At 39.1% G+C, this 17,074-nt stretch overlaps 1 protein-coding gene across 4 annotated transcripts in view; it reads right to left on the bottom strand.

Moving 5' to 3' along the window:
• Positions 1-775: 775 nt before the first annotated feature.
• kmt5b (lysine methyltransferase 5B) overlaps positions 776-17,074 on the bottom strand; it is a 17,019-nt gene continuing 720 nt past the window's right edge. For 2 of the 4 annotated variants that reach the window (XM_059350755.1, XM_059350747.1), the window contains exons 2-10: positions 13,639-13,882; positions 13,405-13,552; positions 13,079-13,244; positions 12,880-12,989; positions 10,626-10,792; positions 10,511-10,530; positions 10,278-10,414; positions 9,724-9,923; positions 776-6,480 (exon numbers count right to left, since the gene is read on the bottom strand). In XM_059350755.1, the coding sequence (XP_059206738.1) occupies positions 4,985-6,480; positions 9,724-9,923; positions 10,278-10,414; positions 10,511-10,530; positions 10,626-10,792; positions 12,880-12,989; positions 13,079-13,244; positions 13,405-13,552; positions 13,639-13,795 (2,601 nt within the window). In that variant the 5' untranslated portion in view covers positions 13,796-13,882 and the 3' untranslated portion in view covers positions 776-4,984. Of the gene's footprint in view, positions 6,481-9,723; positions 9,924-10,277; positions 10,415-10,510; positions 10,531-10,625; positions 10,793-12,879; positions 12,990-13,078; positions 13,245-13,404; positions 13,553-13,638; positions 13,883-16,656; positions 16,880-16,998 lie in introns of those variants that run through there. The other 2 variants (XM_059350733.1, XM_059350742.1) reach the window with 2 other exon arrangements.

The raw sequence follows: 17,074 nt of genomic DNA, 5'->3' as shown, positions 1-17,074 counted from the left end.
TTAAAATAAATGTGCTCTGTGCCTGAAGTCAGAACTTTAAGCTCTTATAATACACTTATTATAATAATCTGAGCCTCTCAGTAGCTAAAACAACCACATGACAGTATATTAAGTAGTTTAAATGAGCTCTATCTTGAGAAAATGAAAATAATGCTTACATAAATGCTTCAGTAATAATCTAATATATTCAGAATATATAAAACATTCTGCGTAACAATTACTTTTGATACTTTAAGTACATTTTGATGCTTTTGTACTTTTGAATGCAGGATTTTTACTTGTAGTGGAGGCATTTCACAGTAATTCAAGTACTTTTACTGCAGTAAAGGATCTGAATACTTCTTCCACCACTGGTATTCTGATTGGAAAACAGTTGAATTTAAATGAACAAAACAAAACAAAACTGACCTCCAGCTGACCTAAAACAACCACATAACAGTGTATTAAGTAGTTTAAACGAGCCTTATCTTGAGAAAATGAAAATGCTGCCAACATAAATATATCAATAATAATAATCTAATGATATTGGAATATATAAAACATTCTGCATAACAATTACTTTTACTTTTGATACTTTAAGAACATTTTGATACTTTTGTACTTGAGTAAGTTTCACTTGTAGTGGAGTAATTTCACAGTGTGGTATTAGTACTTTTACTGCAGTAAAGCGTCTAAATACTTATTCCACCAATGGTACTTTGATTGGAAAAGAGTTGAATTTAAATGAACAAACAAAACAAAAACCTCCAGCTGACCTTAAAACAGGCTCAGGAAACAAGAGTCACAAAGAAACTTTATATAGTTTTCAAGTATTCAAAACTGTTAAATAAGTACAAGATGTGTTCACATGATTTACATATCGGACAATATATGCACTGTCCATTTTTAATTCTCTTTACGTTTCCCACTACCCACGCAACACGCTAAAATGTCCGCAAACTATTCACATTTTGTTTTTTCTTGTTTTTTTTTCTTCTCTTTTTTAACGTTTTGAATCAATTGGAAATCTTGAGACAGCTGTCTATTGGACAAAGACCACACAGACGGTACACCTGGAACAGTTTACAGTGTAGGATGGAGACGTCCGACGACAGGGAGGAAGGACAGACTGAGCCAGGGTCAGAACGGTGATTAGCTGCTGGTGATATGAACAGTACATATTAACACAAGGAGAAGTGGGTTAACATTCAATCTCAGTTGATCCCTTGATCTATTGGACAGTTCGCTTAACTTCCACAGAACAGAAAAATAAAATAATATACAGAAGGACTGACGGCGTGTTGAAGTGTTTCCATATTTCAAGGGGGAAGCAGATGGCTTAGCATTGTCACTGATTAGTTACAAATTTGGTCTAAATGTAGGAAAAAGCTCTTTGTTAAGGCACCTAATGCTGTTGGATAGACAGTTTTTCTACATCTCTTGCAAACAAAAAAAACATATGACCTCCTGTAAATAAACCTTTAAAAACAACTTAAATATGCTACAGACACAACTGAACAAAATGTGATTTAACCATTAAAAAAGTGTATTTTTACATCATTTTTGGGCCTGTTGAAGTTAATGCTGCCACCATCTACCAAAAAAAAAGTTACACACAGGACAGAAACTCAAACAAAGATGGTGAGGAAATAAAAGTAGCACCATAGAGAAAAGAATACATGATTCTACGCTAGTTAAAATGTGATTTCTTTTCCTCCCTAAACTCTAGTGTGGATTTTAACTTCCAGAAATCTGAAAAAGGGAGACTGGACTTTGAGAGGAAATAAATGTTCAGCTGAGGGACATGAGCCAGTCTTTCTGTACATTACTTTTCAGATTTAAAAAGCATATAGGTAGCCTTAATGTATGGATTGATTTGATTTACGTGTGCCATGTTGCCATTATACAGTAGCTCCCAAAGTCCATTTACTCTTTACTCTCTGATTATAAAACCTCGTGTGCTTCTATTTCTCGGACTTCTGCAGCGGCTTAATTAATTTGATTTATTTACAAGCGCTCTGGAGTCAAATCACCGGAATAAACAGAACAAAAAACATTGTGCAACTCCATTAAATTGTCATGAATGTGTGACAACTGCAGGCAAACTGAACACACACAGTTAAACTCTACATGCATATTGTTACTGCGGATGTTTCAGGTTTTTCTTCTTTAATGTGAGATATCGTGTCAGTGGTCTGCAGCAGCACGTTAACTTTTGGTGCATGTTAAATACAAAACACATCAAACTGTCAGCCTCAACAGCTTCTTCTACGGTGAATAACATGATAGCACACATTTGCTTAAAAGGGAAACTAGAGAATGTTTTAACCTGGAGCCTTTTTCTCATGTTTTTGTGTCCAAGTGACTAATTGGGACAATATTGTTAGAAATTGGTCCACTAATGAGCAAGAGCGATGCAACCAGCAGCTGCATGTCAGTCTACGTCCACTAAGAGTGTTGGTTTTGCCACTAACAGACTCAGGTTGTTATTGTTAGTTAGACATTATGAGAAGCTTCCTGCAGAGAATTAAGAAATATTTATTTACCGTTTGCTTGATCCGGTTTGTTTTATTGTGTCTAACCAAGTCTCACTCAAGGAGAAGTCTCGTTCTAGAAGTGACTGGCCCAAAAACAACAGTGGAAATTAAGAGTTGGAGAGAGGAGTTTGTTGTGTAGTTTAGTATTCTTTTAAAGATTTTTAAAGTCATGGCGGAATATTTTGCAGATTCGACAATGTAGAAGAGGACTTCAGAACGAGACTTTGTCAGACACAGTAACAAACAATAAAACAATAAGTAAACAAAAGGGTTCCTACAGCTTTTTAAGAGCAATGTTCAAGCACTTTCAAGGTACCTTCCAAAGCCATAAAGCCTCAATAGAACTGAATATAAATTGACATTGTGTTTATTTTACCAGCTGATATAAACTCTGATTGCATGTTTTGATCATGATCATTCAATTCCAGAGTAAGGGATCAACAGAGGACTTGTTTAGGGATCAGCCAAAGAGATACAACAAATATGATAAAGGGATCAATTCATTTCAAATAGTAACAGACTTTTGGTTTACATGAAGGATTTTTAGGGTGGGACACCAGAGGGCAAAAAGTTAAGCATTTTGCAAACTTTCAACACTTTTTATGAACCTTGAAAGTTTTATTTCTCTATAGGGTCTTTTCCATAATGTTGACAAGATTTTTGTGCCAGAAAAGTTGTCCAGGAAGAAATGCGTACAGTGAATTAGTCAGAACTTCAAGCCCTGCTTATAACAACAATCCGAGTCTCTCAGTGGCAAAAACAAACACTTTTCTTGGACGTATTCTGACGGTGCAGATTGTTTTGTGGCTGCAGTGCGCTCACTCAACACTGAACCAGTTTTTAAAATTATTCCCATTACTCACTTAGACACAAACATGTAGGAAAATTGGGTCCAGGTAGAAAAATACAGCAGTTTTCCCTTTAAAATAGACAACAAATGAAAAACTGTCTGCCTCACAGCTCTTACTCTGCTCTATTGGTTTAAACATGATTGAACTCTACAGAGAGACACATGATGAACTTACACAGTAAATAATGTTGATAATGAATAAATTACTGAAATTCAAGTGGTTCTTTACCAGGAGAACTACTGGGATAATGAGAACATGGCACCTGAATCCAAATGAACTGACAGGATCTTATAATGCCTCTGGACCAACCACACCACGCTGTGTGCTCAGCGTGGCTCGCCACACAAAAATATTACTAACCATGAGACAGAAAAAATTAAAAAGTTCAATAACAACCTGCCTATGAGACAGAGGGGATAGTCACCATACTGTACACTTTCTACAATATCCATGTCCATTATGAATATAACAAGTGCATTCACTTAAAGGAAGAGTTCAACTTAAAACAAATTCTCGTTTTTCACTTTCGGATCCAGCCAGATTATTATTCAGAAACTATAAAGGAGGATGACTCGGAAAATTCCTGCAGTTTACATTTAGCATAACATGCAGGTTAAAGGGATAGTTTGGATTTTTTGGAAGTGTGGTTGTATGAAGTTCTTCTCCACAGTCGGCGTTTTACCTGCAGTAGATGACAGTCTGCAAGCCTCCAGTTTGAAGAAGCAGGCAGGAGAACTGACACAGAAGATAAACAATGTACTGCTGTGGATGGGGGCAGCAGCTAAACTGATATTATAATTTTAATTTTTGGCATCTAAAATACATTTAAGTTTGATTTAAAATATTTTCACCACTTTACCTTGCTGTCTGACATTTTTTGATGACAAACTGAAGCATTTATCCTCTCTTCAAAGCCACCAGACTCCAATGACAAAAACAGTAATTTTAACTCCCAGAACACAGAAGTTGTTAGTCTACTGCTGCCTTGATTGGTTATTGTTATTGTGTGACTCAAAACACCAATGTCACACAATAACATAAAAAAATAACTGATTGAGGCAGTGGTTGCGCAGCAACTCCCATGTTCTGTGAGGTAAAATGTTTACTGTTTGTCAATGGAGTCTGGTGGCTTTCAATAAAGCATAGATGCTTCATTTCCCTGTCAGAAAGGGCTTTCTGGCAGCAAGGTAAAGTGATGAATATATTCTAAATACAGCAAACACTTAATTTATTCTTGTCTGAAATACATTTATCAGCTGCCCTCTTAGTACACCGACTGTGAAAAAGAACTTCATGAATGTACACTCCAATAAATCTGCACTATCCCTTTAAGTGCCAGAAAATAGGATTGGGTGAGTAAACTTTTGATTAATTCACGTAATTTCTTTTTATAAGAACTCAAATTACACTTGAAACTTACTGATGAATATAAGTGAATAACAGAGATTTGTTTTAGGTCAACAGCACCTTCTAGTAATGTTCATTCAGATTCTTAATTTTTCAGCAATTTTTTTTGTTTGTTTTTAAATTACTGTACTTCTTTTACATCAACACACCAGTTGATTAGCGAGTCATCTTTATTTACAGGGGGAAGGTGGGAGTGATGAGCTCCACAGCTTATGCATTGAGCCTCAGAGACTGATCCTCTCTCCTCCTGGAGGAGATATCGATGTCTATGGAGTCTTTACCCACGATGAGCCGGAGCCGCTTGGCTGGAGGAAGTGGAATGAAATCGTCTTCGAACTCATTGTCGAAGTAGTCATCATCGTCATCCTCCTCTTCCTCGTCCTCATCGTCGTCGTCGTCGTCCTCATCAGACGACGGCTCCGCCAAGACCTTCTGGGTCCGATGTCCACCATTCCTGGCCTCCAGACTCTGGCCCATGTCCCCGTTAAAGGGCAACTGGTCCGCCTTTGTCTGGGATATTCTCCGCGCATCGTCCTCCCTCTTCAGCTGGATCTTCAGCTTGGTGGAGTTGCTGTGGACCACGGGGGCGAAGCCGTTATTCAGTTTGGCGATGTAGGAGCTGCCTTTGTCCTTGTCGTGGTCCTTGCTGAACTTGATGCTGATTTTGCTGGAAGAGGCCGAGTTGACCGTAGAGGCAGAAAGGTTGGAGGAGCCAATCGGGTCGTTGGCGTCATTGGTCTTGCTACTGCTGCTGTCCCTCCGCCGGCGGAGCGTCAGTTTGGGGATGCCCGTGGTGTTCTCCAGGATCAGCTGAGCGTCGTATCGCGTGATCTGACGCTTCTTCTTCCCCTTGTCCTGCGAGCGGCAGCTGCTCTTACCCTTTTCCCTTCGAAGGGACTTGCTGCCGTTGGAAACCCCGTTGTAGTCCCTGTGCCGGTCGGAGAAGCTCAGCAGCATGTTACTGCAGTCCGAGTAGCTCGCTGCGTGGCTGGCAGCCACCGGCATGAACGGCTCTCCGTATGAGTCCTCGCATTTAATCGTCCGCTCCGTCCTGAGCCGCGTCAGCCGTTTCCGCCTGTTGCATGAGCCTCTTCTGGAGTAGCCGGCGTCCAAAACCGGCTGCTCCAGTCCGGCTCCGTGGCGCAGGTACTCCTCCATGTCCGCCGGCTCTGTTTTAATGACCACTCCACCAGGGACTGGGCTCAAGCCGTCCATAGCGCTGGGCTCCAGCTTAACGCCGGCGGCCGTTTCCTGGGCTTTTACGAGGGTCCTCGTGGACCTGCGAGTTCTGTACGTCGAACACTGGCTGCCCTCGCTGCCTTGCACGTGCGGTAGACTGCCGTTTTCCTTGGCAGCATGACGGGTGAGGCAGCCCCGCTGGCCCAAAGTCTGCTGCACCAGCTCCTGTCCATCCTTCTCCTTCTTCACCGTGACGCCTTTACACAGCGACACCTTCGAGTCCCTGAGACCCAGCTGGCAAGTCTCTCCTTTGGCCAACGCCTTGGGCTCTGCACCCCTCCTGCGACTCCGCAACTGGACTTTACTTAGTGAAGGCTTGGATTGGGATTTTAGTCTCTTTGGTACCCTGTTATTGTTTACACGACCTTGTTTTGAACATGAGGTAGTAAGGGCTCTGGACAAAGTCTGTCTGGATTGAGTCCTGTTTTTATACTTCAGGCCAGATGATGATGTTCTTTTTCTGGCAGCTGGAGGGAGAGATAAAATGTTGCACATTACATATTTATAACATTTGCAGAAACCCACCTACACTGTTGGCTGGGTGACATTTAAAAAATAAAACATATCTTTGACTCAGTGCCTCAACACCCTCTATTGCATTAATTATTAAAGAAATATGTTTTAATGCTTCTTATTTTTTTTACCTAAGATTGTTTGAATATTGAAAATACTAAATAGACATTTAAAAAGGGGTGAAGCTGCCCCCATAACGTCTAAATTTGCCCTTTAATTTTATTTAGTATATATTACTTTCATTTAGTATTCATCACCATGTTTTTGATCAAATGTATACTAAAATAGCCATTTGATCTTATTTCACCTGCCTTTCCGTGTAGAAGCAGGAGGCCTCTAAACTCTGTGTATTAACTGGAAATGTTCACATTTCACAAAGGTGGACTAACATAATTTGGGTGGGATATAGCAATATTACATTTTGTAACATAGCAACTGATACAGTTACAAAACTAGGACTGCGCGCAGTACTGAACGGGCCCTCGCAGTACACGCGTGTCGGGGCATGCTGCCGTCAGGGTTTGTGCGTTACAGGGGCCAGTCTAGACCACCCCTATGAATTTAATTGCCTTAAGTCTTATGGTCTGGGCACAGTGGCATTTTTTAAATTAAACTGCCGCCAGAGCGCCACCTAGGGGCCGATCAATAAAACCTTCAAGGGTTATTCTCAGGAGGGTATTGACAGTAAGTATACCAAGTTTGGTGTGAATCCGACCAACCGATTTGGAGATATAAAATACTTCAATTTAAAGAGCGCCACCTAGTGGTCATCGTCCAAAATTTTGCAGCGAGCCTCAGGGGCTCATGGGGAAGTAGAAACCTGAGTTTCATGTCATTCTGACTCACCAATGTGGAGATATGCAACACTTTGTGTTTTGTGTTGAAAATAGCGCCACCTGCAGGAAGTTGTTATTTAATAACTTGAGTATTCTTTGGGTAATCAAAATTCTTTTAATAACTTTTTGTCATGAGGGTCCATAGATGCTGTGTGCAAAGTTTGGTGCAAAATGATGAAATTGCCTAGGAGGAGTTCGAAAAAGTAGGTTTGCGACATTTCGCAAATTTGCGAAAAAAAACGGTAGGCGAAAATGGGAGTGGCTTATATCATGAGATTCAGCACAACTCAGTGAACGCGTGGATATACGTTTTTTGAATGTGTGATAAAGTATGTGGAAGTTATTAACCTAAACGCACTTTCCTTTATTATAGCGCCACCTAGTGGTGGAAATTCAGGATGACAATAGATTATAAAATTTTTCACCATGTCTGACTTATATTTAAAGTTTCATGAGTTTTGGGGTATGTTCAGGCAGTGAAAAATGCGATCATTTGGGTACGAGAAAAATAAAAAGAATAAAAAGAATAAACATTCGAAATACAATAGGGACCTCGCAGGTCGTTGCCTGCTCGGGCCCTAATGACTAAATATTAATAAAAATATAATCCTGAAACAATTCAGTTCACTTCCATGTTTGCAAAAAACATCTTAACTGCTTCAAATAATGAAAATAAAAGCTTAAAAAAAAAAGTTAGTATGACCTTTGGAGCCCTGTCAATGTGATGTCTCAGTTTCACATGTCAATAGAAAAGGCAGTTGCAAACCTGATAATTTATGTGATCAATTATTTGTCAAATACAAGTGGAGGTAACGGTTTTCATACCACGCAATAGAGGGCTTATCATGTGACTAAATGATGAGAATTATGGAATAGTTGTATATGATTGAATGGATCCCTGAAACAAAGAAACTGTTTCTTTATCATTTTAAATCTTAAAAGCTCAGCTCTAATACATATTTATATACATTAATCAATACATGTGTGGAACACTTCCTTTACCCCACTGCAATATAACAGGGTTTCCTCTCTGTTCCCAGATTTTTTAAAGTTTGGGACCTGAACCTAGTAACTACAGGTCTCGTACAACTTTTTAAGAGGAAAATTTCAAGCACTTTCAGGGTACTTGAAGCAAAAATGTGCATACTATAACAGCTTTTATCATCACATCTAAATTGTTTCTATGAATGCAACAGTGCAATCTAGCTCCAGTCCGCTGTGAGTAGGCCTATCACAATAATAACTATATCGACTTATTGTTCGATCTAAAAATGGACTAGTTTTTTTCTGGACTGAATAGATCAACTTTTTTGTGCTTTTTTGTGTTGTGTTTAAAGTAATGCTGCAAATGTTTGACAGGCAGTACGAACTGGCCAAAAAAACCCTATATTTCCTAAACAGCCATTCCAGCTGTTTATATGTTATTTTAATAATAAAATAATATAATACATAATGATTATCTCATTGCAATGTTTTGTTAACAGAGCCTGAAAGTCTATTTTATTTGTTTTGGTTGTAGTTTTATTTATTGAGGATATTTTAATATTTCTTTTCCACATTTCAGTTCCAATGTTTAATATTCTCGAGATTAAATAATTCATTGCTGTGGAAAAGGATGAAGTAATTTTGCTCGAATATGGTTATAAAACTAAAACAACATTGATGCAACGATACTATAGTTTATCGTGATAGTTTCTGGGAAAATATATCGTCCTAAAAAATGTGTTATTGTGACAGGCCTAACTGTTAGACGCTAGGAAACAGCAAACAAATATGCCGACTAGCGGTGTGAATTGATTTATCCCGATACTTGAGTCACAATACGATATTGCGATTGTAAGCATTTTGCCATATAGTGAGAATTGCGAGACAATATATTACGATTAAACTCTTTAACTGCATTTTGTGTTCACAAAATTAAATTCAGTCAAGAGTTGTTTTGTCCAATAAAATTACATCAGAGGTCATAGGACCATTTTGAAAATCCCCATGAAATATCATAAAATAGCCTAACTTTGCAGTGTTATGTCAACACAATATCCTGACATTGGTGCCTATAGATTCCTTAGATCTTCTAGTTTTAATGTGACACCAGTAACTCAAGTATATTCCTAAAAATGAGCCCACTACAGCCTCTGGAACGGCAAAAACGGTGGGCTGTTGGAACGCTAAATATTGATATTTAGCGGCCATGAATTGATATTAATAATATTGCCACGCTATGCTGTATCGATTTTTCAAAGATTATTTTTAAACTCAAGGATAATCTTAACCTGGAAACATAAAAATTTTGCACACTTCAAGCTTCCAAGACTCTATACAAACCTGGTTACTGTAATTAAATATTTAGGGGAGCCTTACATTGATGTGTTTTTGGCATTTCCTGAGAGTCAACGTCGGTGTGGGAGCCTACAGAGTGACTGTCTGAGCTCCGGTTTCCTTCCCCCAGCTTCTTCAGCCTGTTTAGACGCTTGTCCGTCTCCCGCAACCCGTACTTGCTGTTGATCACCGGCACTTCCACTGGCAGTCCAGCTTTGGATTTGAAAGCACCCGTGCCCCGTCTGACCAACAACAAAAACAACTTAAAAACTAAAATAACTAAAAAATTGCTAAAAGGCTGAGTAAAGAAACTGCAATAATGTAGCTTTACTTGTGAGTGAATAATACTAAAGTCCATATCTTTGTCTATTTGCTCAACACAGCTAATGGATCTTAATTTGATAATGAAGCTTTTAGTAATTAACCAAACTATGACAATGTCATCCTAATGGTATAAACTCCTTTAACACACTTTGTATAGTGTATTTTTTGTTCTTTGTTTGTAAGGCCTGTTTGCTTTCATTTGTTTGTTTTGTTTTAAAACATTTTAGAAATAAAGATTCTTCATTAATTCATTCATTTGTTGTCACACCTACCGTTCACATGTATAGCATTCACAAAATTCATTGTTTTCCCCAAAAAACCCGTCTCCGTAATAACATGAGATTTCCTCTCCTGGTTCAGTGTCCCTCAAAACCTTCACACAGGCTGTGTCCCGTCCTGTCGACACAAACTACACAAGACATAAAAGTGTGGTTATTTTAAGAGCTTTCACATTAGTTGTCCAAGTAATTGCCAGCTTTCTTAAGAGACCTTTAAAAGAGCCTACCTTGCAGTTTGGTCGACAATCTGAAAAAAAAAAACAAGACCGTGAAATTATTATCCGGAAGAAGAAGAAGAATATGGAACATTTTGAGTACTGATCACACTATGACGACTAATACCGTGATTGATGAACGCAGCTGGTCCCAGCCAGAGCTGCGCACAGTTCTTGCGGGTCGAATACATGACGCTGAAGTCGTTCTCCCCGTGCCGGAGCAGCATGTTCTCCTCGCTCTCTGAAAGCTCAGCAATGCACCCAACCAGGTGCTCGATCTTGTCATTTCTCTTCCTGTAAAACAACACAAGATAGAAAGGTTTATCACATGCCAACAGCAGGCTGCATTACCTTATGTTAGATAAATATATATATAGTCCTGTATCCAGAGCAGCCTAGATACTATACAGGTGCATCTCAATAATTAGAATATCAGAGAAAGTTTATTTATGGGAGTAATTCAATTCAAAAAGCAGAAATAACACATTATATAGACCCATTACACACAGAATTAAACTGTTGGTATCTTAATTTATTTAGTTTCTTCTAGTTATGATTATGGATTACATTTAATGAAGTCCTAAAATTCAGTGTCTTAAAAATTTGAATATTACAAAAGACCAATTTTAAAAAGTATGTTTGATATGGAAATATTGGCCTCTGAAAAGTATATCCATCGACAGTCATGAAAAAATGATTACACCACAGCTGATATCTAGCCATTTTCCATGGTTTTCTTAATAATAACCAAAATCATTATCAGGAAAACCATGGAAAATATCTAGATATCAGCTCTTAAATTAAACTCTTATGAGCAATTTTCTTGTTTTGTTGTTATCATTATATTTGTCCAAACAAATGTACCGTTAGTTGTACCAGGCATTAAAAATGAACAATAAAGTGAAGAAAACAAGGGTGGTCTAATATATTTTTCCCTGACTGTTTATGCACTCAATACTTGGTTGGGGCTGTTTGACTTGAACTACTGGAAATTGACTTTTCCATCATATTCTACTTTATTGAGATGCACCTGTATGTGCAGGCTAGTGCCGTAGTGGTTTGTGTATTTGTGCTCAAGTTCTTCAAGTTTTGCCCGGAAATGTTTTGCTGTACCTTGTAAGCAACATGTGCCGTGTTTGGCACAACAAATAGATTGGCGTGCAAGTTGGTCACACTAGAGCGAACGCAAATGAAGCGGTGGAGCTGGGAGAACTGTCTGCAGGTTCCTGTCAGCTAAGATTGTTGTGTGAAAAAAAGATGATAAGGGTATGTCTGCGTTGCTCAACTATTTTTGAGGATGTGGATGGGAACATCCAATATGCAAACATACATTTGACAGAATCACCCAGATCTGCAGACATGCAGGAAAACGAAAAGAACTAACTGTATGTATTTTGTGTTTCATGGCATGCTTTTCAGCTTTAAAGTTTGTTGTGACATGTTGCCTTTTGGGAATATGTTTGTTCAGTGTACAGAAGTATTTGTAATGTTTTTGTTTTATAGCATCCATAATGCTACTTCAGTCCCCAGCAGGAGAACTTTGTTTGACTTTCTTTAACACTTTGCACTACTCTCTGTTCAAAGTTAATGAAAAGAAACAGATTCTTATGCAGTTTCCTTATTTTTGCAGCACCAAACTCGCACCGAACCATCACATCTGTGCACCAATACATCCTTGGTGCAGGCTAATGCATGCAATAGTAATGCCCGGAATTTTCCTGAAGACTAATTTCTCTGACGTTTAAACCTATCGCACACGACTTGTATTACCTGGGGACTTCTAATTTATAATAGTTGTGGAGGTCGTCTGGGATCTTAATCCTGTGCGAATCTGTCGTGTCTGTAATTTGTCAGGCAAAAGCTCCACCACAAATTACTGACCATATTTCGCCAAACACAGAGGTTATGTGATAATAATAGTCCCGTGTGAATCAGCATCTTATTTAAGCTTGGGAGGGTAGACAAAATTTTGGCCTTCTTTGTCATAGTGCTCAAGTTTTTACTTCTGACTTCAGATGAGAGGAGGCGAGATGCTGTTGCTGCTGCAGGAAGAGCGGTGGCTCTCCACAACAATTGCTTTTTTCTACTTCTTCTCAAAATTTCCAGCAGTCTGCATGCTTTACTGCAGCCTCTTGTAGGTCGGGTACAGGTTGCAGGTTACATCAATAAAATATGAATAATTTTAATGATAAGTGTAACCAATTTGTTTTTCTGGTGCAGACTAAGAGAGTAGCAATGTTAAATTGACTATTTGACTTGTAGTGTACATGTCTAATTCATGCATCAGTTAAATTAATTTTGTGGGTGGTGTCCATTGGGAGCAGCGTATTGACTCGTGGTGCTTTTATAATCAGAAATAACAGATGGCAGAATGTCCTCACCATTCCTTTGTGGCCACAATTTTAGCTCCATTTTGCTCCGATGAATAGCGATTACAAGGGAGAATCTCAAAGCCGCTATCTGTGGCGAACATCCGCAGATACACAAACACCTGTGCAAAACACAAAGTTAGTCATCTGATTGTTTGTGTTGCTGGAACAAAAAAAAAACGTCAAGAATGTTAGAGAATGTTTTTTATACATGTTGCTTGAAGAGCTTTTCTTGAGCCTTCGTCTTGTGGAGAAAAAGATTTCGGGACCAGTCCCCGCTTGTCAAAGCTCTGAAAGCTTTCTCCAAGTTGTCGTGTTTCTTGAAGCGCTCGATGATCTCCTTTAGCTCCTCTTGCCTTCCTTTAATTGGTCGAAATCTGCAGGTGCACATTAATGGAATAAAAGAAAGGAAACACAAATGTGAAAATCAGAAATAAAATACAACTGAACTAAGGAGACGCTTAGATTTACAGATGCTTTTATATGACAGTGAAGATGCTGCAAAACCATCAGTTCCACTGTGATAATTCTGCTGACCTGGTGTTCATTTTATGAGTTTGAAAGCCCAGGTATGGATCCAGGATGAGGCTCGTGGTCAGGTCATCATTCTCACACAACTCCTTGGCAGTCATTCCTGAGGAGGGCACATATCGCCTCTCTGCCTCCAGACTGGCTGCGTTAAACCCTGTAAACACCAAACATAGACTGTTGTTAGACTTTGTGACTGATGAGGAATCTGTACATTTGTTAGTGTAAACACGTTTTACTCACTGCGGCTACATCTTCGGTTTCTGTTTTTGTTGTGGCGCAGGGATGACCGCTGTGAGTGCTGAGAGCGAGTCTGGCTCACAGGTTGCTCGCTGGTCAACTTGTTTCCGTGTCGTCTGCCATTTAATACCATGTTCTTGGATTCGCCCAGCCACTTCATGCCCACAAGCCCCCTGGTCCAGTTGCATTTAGTCTCCGATGATGAAACCCTCTTGAGTGGGGAAGACTGGGGTCTAGAGTTTGAAACCTGGAAGCGGAGCAGAGACAACAAACATTACGCGGATGCCAAGAAATCTAATTAGTTTACACAGACTGGAGAAATACAAAACAAAAACGGATATAAATAAGGCAGGTGGATGTGTTGCCAGCTCAGAGGCTGCCAAGAAAAAGAAAAATAATAATATCATGCAGCTAACAAGACATATTCACCTCAAATTGGGGGACAAGAAATTAAACTTTTATCTTTGTTATTTGCTTCTTGATTTTGATCATAAATGGACCAACTTTAAAAATAAATATGCACCAAAATATATTGGGATACAATAACTCAGGATACATTCTGAGACTTTCAGGGGTTCACACATGTAGTGAACGTAAATATGTCTGGGACCAGTTTACAGGACTGTACAAATAACATGCGATTATACAGTTTATTAAACTTATCAAGTCAGTTCATAAAGTCTCCACATCTGTGTTCCATTACCACACATCTTCTCATGTCTGAAAAAAAATGAAATATTTTTTCCTTGGGAAATGTTTACCCCCAATGCTTTTTTTGCCCACCTTGATTGTCTTTTATTGGGTGAATATCTTGAACTTGGGGGCACCTTTGCCCAAAATTATATTTTATTATATAATTTTTGCCCATTACTTCACAAAACTGTGCATCTCTTTTAAAGAAACCACATTGTGCATGTATTTATGTTGCTTGATTGTTGCAATACTTGCTTTTATATTTTGTTTTCTTCTATCATATTTGCTGTTCTGCAGCAAATTCCTTGTGTGTGTATCTACTTGGCAATAAACCCGATTCTGAACTCTGGCCAAAACTTCGACAAATTCTCTAGGTCCACCTGAGCTGAGTGCCCAGTAAACCCATTAAAACTTGATACTGGCAGTTGCTGAATTACAAAATGTGAGCAGCATCAGTAAATTCACTGAGTGGTGGCTGGTGTTGTTTACTCTGGTACTGTACTTAAAATCCATGTTAAATCCAAATGGTCCAACATTATAGTAATAATGAAAGTAGACTCAAAGAAAGTAAACATTTGTTCTATAAATGCATCTATTTTGTAATCATGTTATTTTAGCTATTTAAATATTTATTACATGTGTCTCAAAATTGTCACACTGACAGTGGAAAACTAAGTACAGTTAAGAACAATTTCCAGGTACTTGCTCTTTACTTGAGTATTTCCATTTCATGGAACAATTTTGTACTTCTACTCTACTACATTTCAGGGGGTAATATATTTTACTTGACTACATTTATTTTAAGGCTTTAGTTACCTACTGCAGATTTACAAAATATAAATCAACAAATAAGTTGTGCTGTATTATTGCTCCTACTACAGTGGAGTATATAAAGCAATTAAAATGAGCTCCACCTTCAACAGCTACAACATAAGGCAGTAAAGTGATAAAAACATTAATGATGCTTTCAGTCCTGCTGCCCTACATTTTTAGACATCGCCCAACTCCAGCACACCTGATACTGATGAGCTGCTCATTATCAAGCACTTGACAAACTTCAACTGCTTGATAATGAGCAGATTATTCTAATCAGGTGGGGTGGTAGCTCTCTAGGAGCAGGTGCATCCATAATTATAATCCAGTAATATTCATATTTCTGAAATGGGCCATCCTGCATAATGAGTACTTCTACTCTTGGTGCTCCAGTAGTTTGAATGCAGGACTTTTTTCTTGTACACTGCTGTATGGCTACTTTTACTCAATAAAAAGTGTTGTGTACTTGTTCCACCAAACAAGGAAGCAGTTTTAAGGGAAACAAGTGTACAATGATCCTGCAGCGCCTCTTAGTGGTAACCCCAAATAATGCACTGGCTTACTGTCAAGTGCAACAGTAACGTCTTTGGTGCCATCACACATACACACATCATACGAGTATTGCTTTGTTAATTTATGGACCACATCATCACGATCACTCACACTCACATAAACATAGCATGTAGTGTTTATACGTGTAGCATACGATTAAAGTAGTTTCCAAATGCGTAACGGTGTCGCATCGTCTCATTTGTAATCGATGCATAAAAAAGCATCGCATTTTAAGCTCAGGAGCTAACGTTAGCAACAATAAACCCACAACACGCCACGGGGATGAGGGGAAGGCAGTGGAAACCCGGAAGGCCACACACGCACAGCTGAGGCTGAGATCTGACCACAGTTATCAATATATGACTCGCATTGTCCAGAGTTATCAATATAGCTCGCATTGTTTGCTAAGTGTCGCCTCTCCGCCCATGCAGGCTGACACACACTCCGTTAGCATGGAGCTAACCACTAGAGATGTTGGGCCGTGTGGTTGAGTGGTTAGCTTGCAGCAAACGCCGGCAACATGCCATGGCAAGTTAAGGCTGCTCACAGCTTTAAAAGCATCAGTTAACAAACATTTAAACACAAAGAGCGGAACAGACAGCACACCGGTGGTGGTATTTAAAGCCACCATAATAGATTCACTTCACATCCCTAGCGGCTTCAAAATGTCCCATTAAGCATGCAAACAATCAAGAAAAACAAGCCAACGTTGACTAAAACTTCACTCCTAGTGATAAAAAAGACCAAATCTTCATGAATCATCCAGGTAACATAAACACGGTGGTGATATTTAAAGATACATTTAAAGATATCCACCATAACACAGAAACTCCACATCCCAAGCGGCTTCTAAACGTCCCATTCAGCTAGCACTCAAGGGATTAAACCCTAAAAGCCTACATTTACTGACTCTTTGTCATAAAAAGTATAAACGTGTGATTTATCCAGCCAACATTAACGTACTTGTTAGTTTGTGTAGCATCAAAGTTAACTTCAGTAGGCTAACTTAGCTTCCGTCAGCTAGCAGTCAACAGTCGACAATAACAACGCCGTTATCTTTTTAATCACAACAAAGATACAATGTGCAGCAACTATTCGACGATAATAGCCGATAATTTGCTGCTACACATGCACCGGGATGGTGTGCTCCTACCCGCAGACCAGCGGACCACATCAGGCTAACACAGGCTAACACACACTGCCTTAGCTCCGGTTGTTTGATGGGGAAGCTATTAGCTAGTTAGCTCAGCAGGCTAAATCTATCAATCTGTAAGCATATTAAGAAGTTAGTTTGTGTGCCGATACCTTTGTAAAGACGGTCTGCGGCGTGTATCAGAGGCAATGGGTCAGCGGAGGCTCGGAGCGGGTTATTTATCTATGT

This window comes from Centropristis striata, chromosome 2, assembly GCF_030273125.1.
Source record: "Centropristis striata isolate RG_2023a ecotype Rhode Island chromosome 2, C.striata_1.0, whole genome shotgun sequence".
In the NCBI taxonomy this organism is placed as follows: Eukaryota; Metazoa; Chordata; class Actinopteri; order Perciformes; family Serranidae; genus Centropristis; species Centropristis striata.
This window is presented reverse-complemented; position numbering and strand designations above follow the sequence as displayed.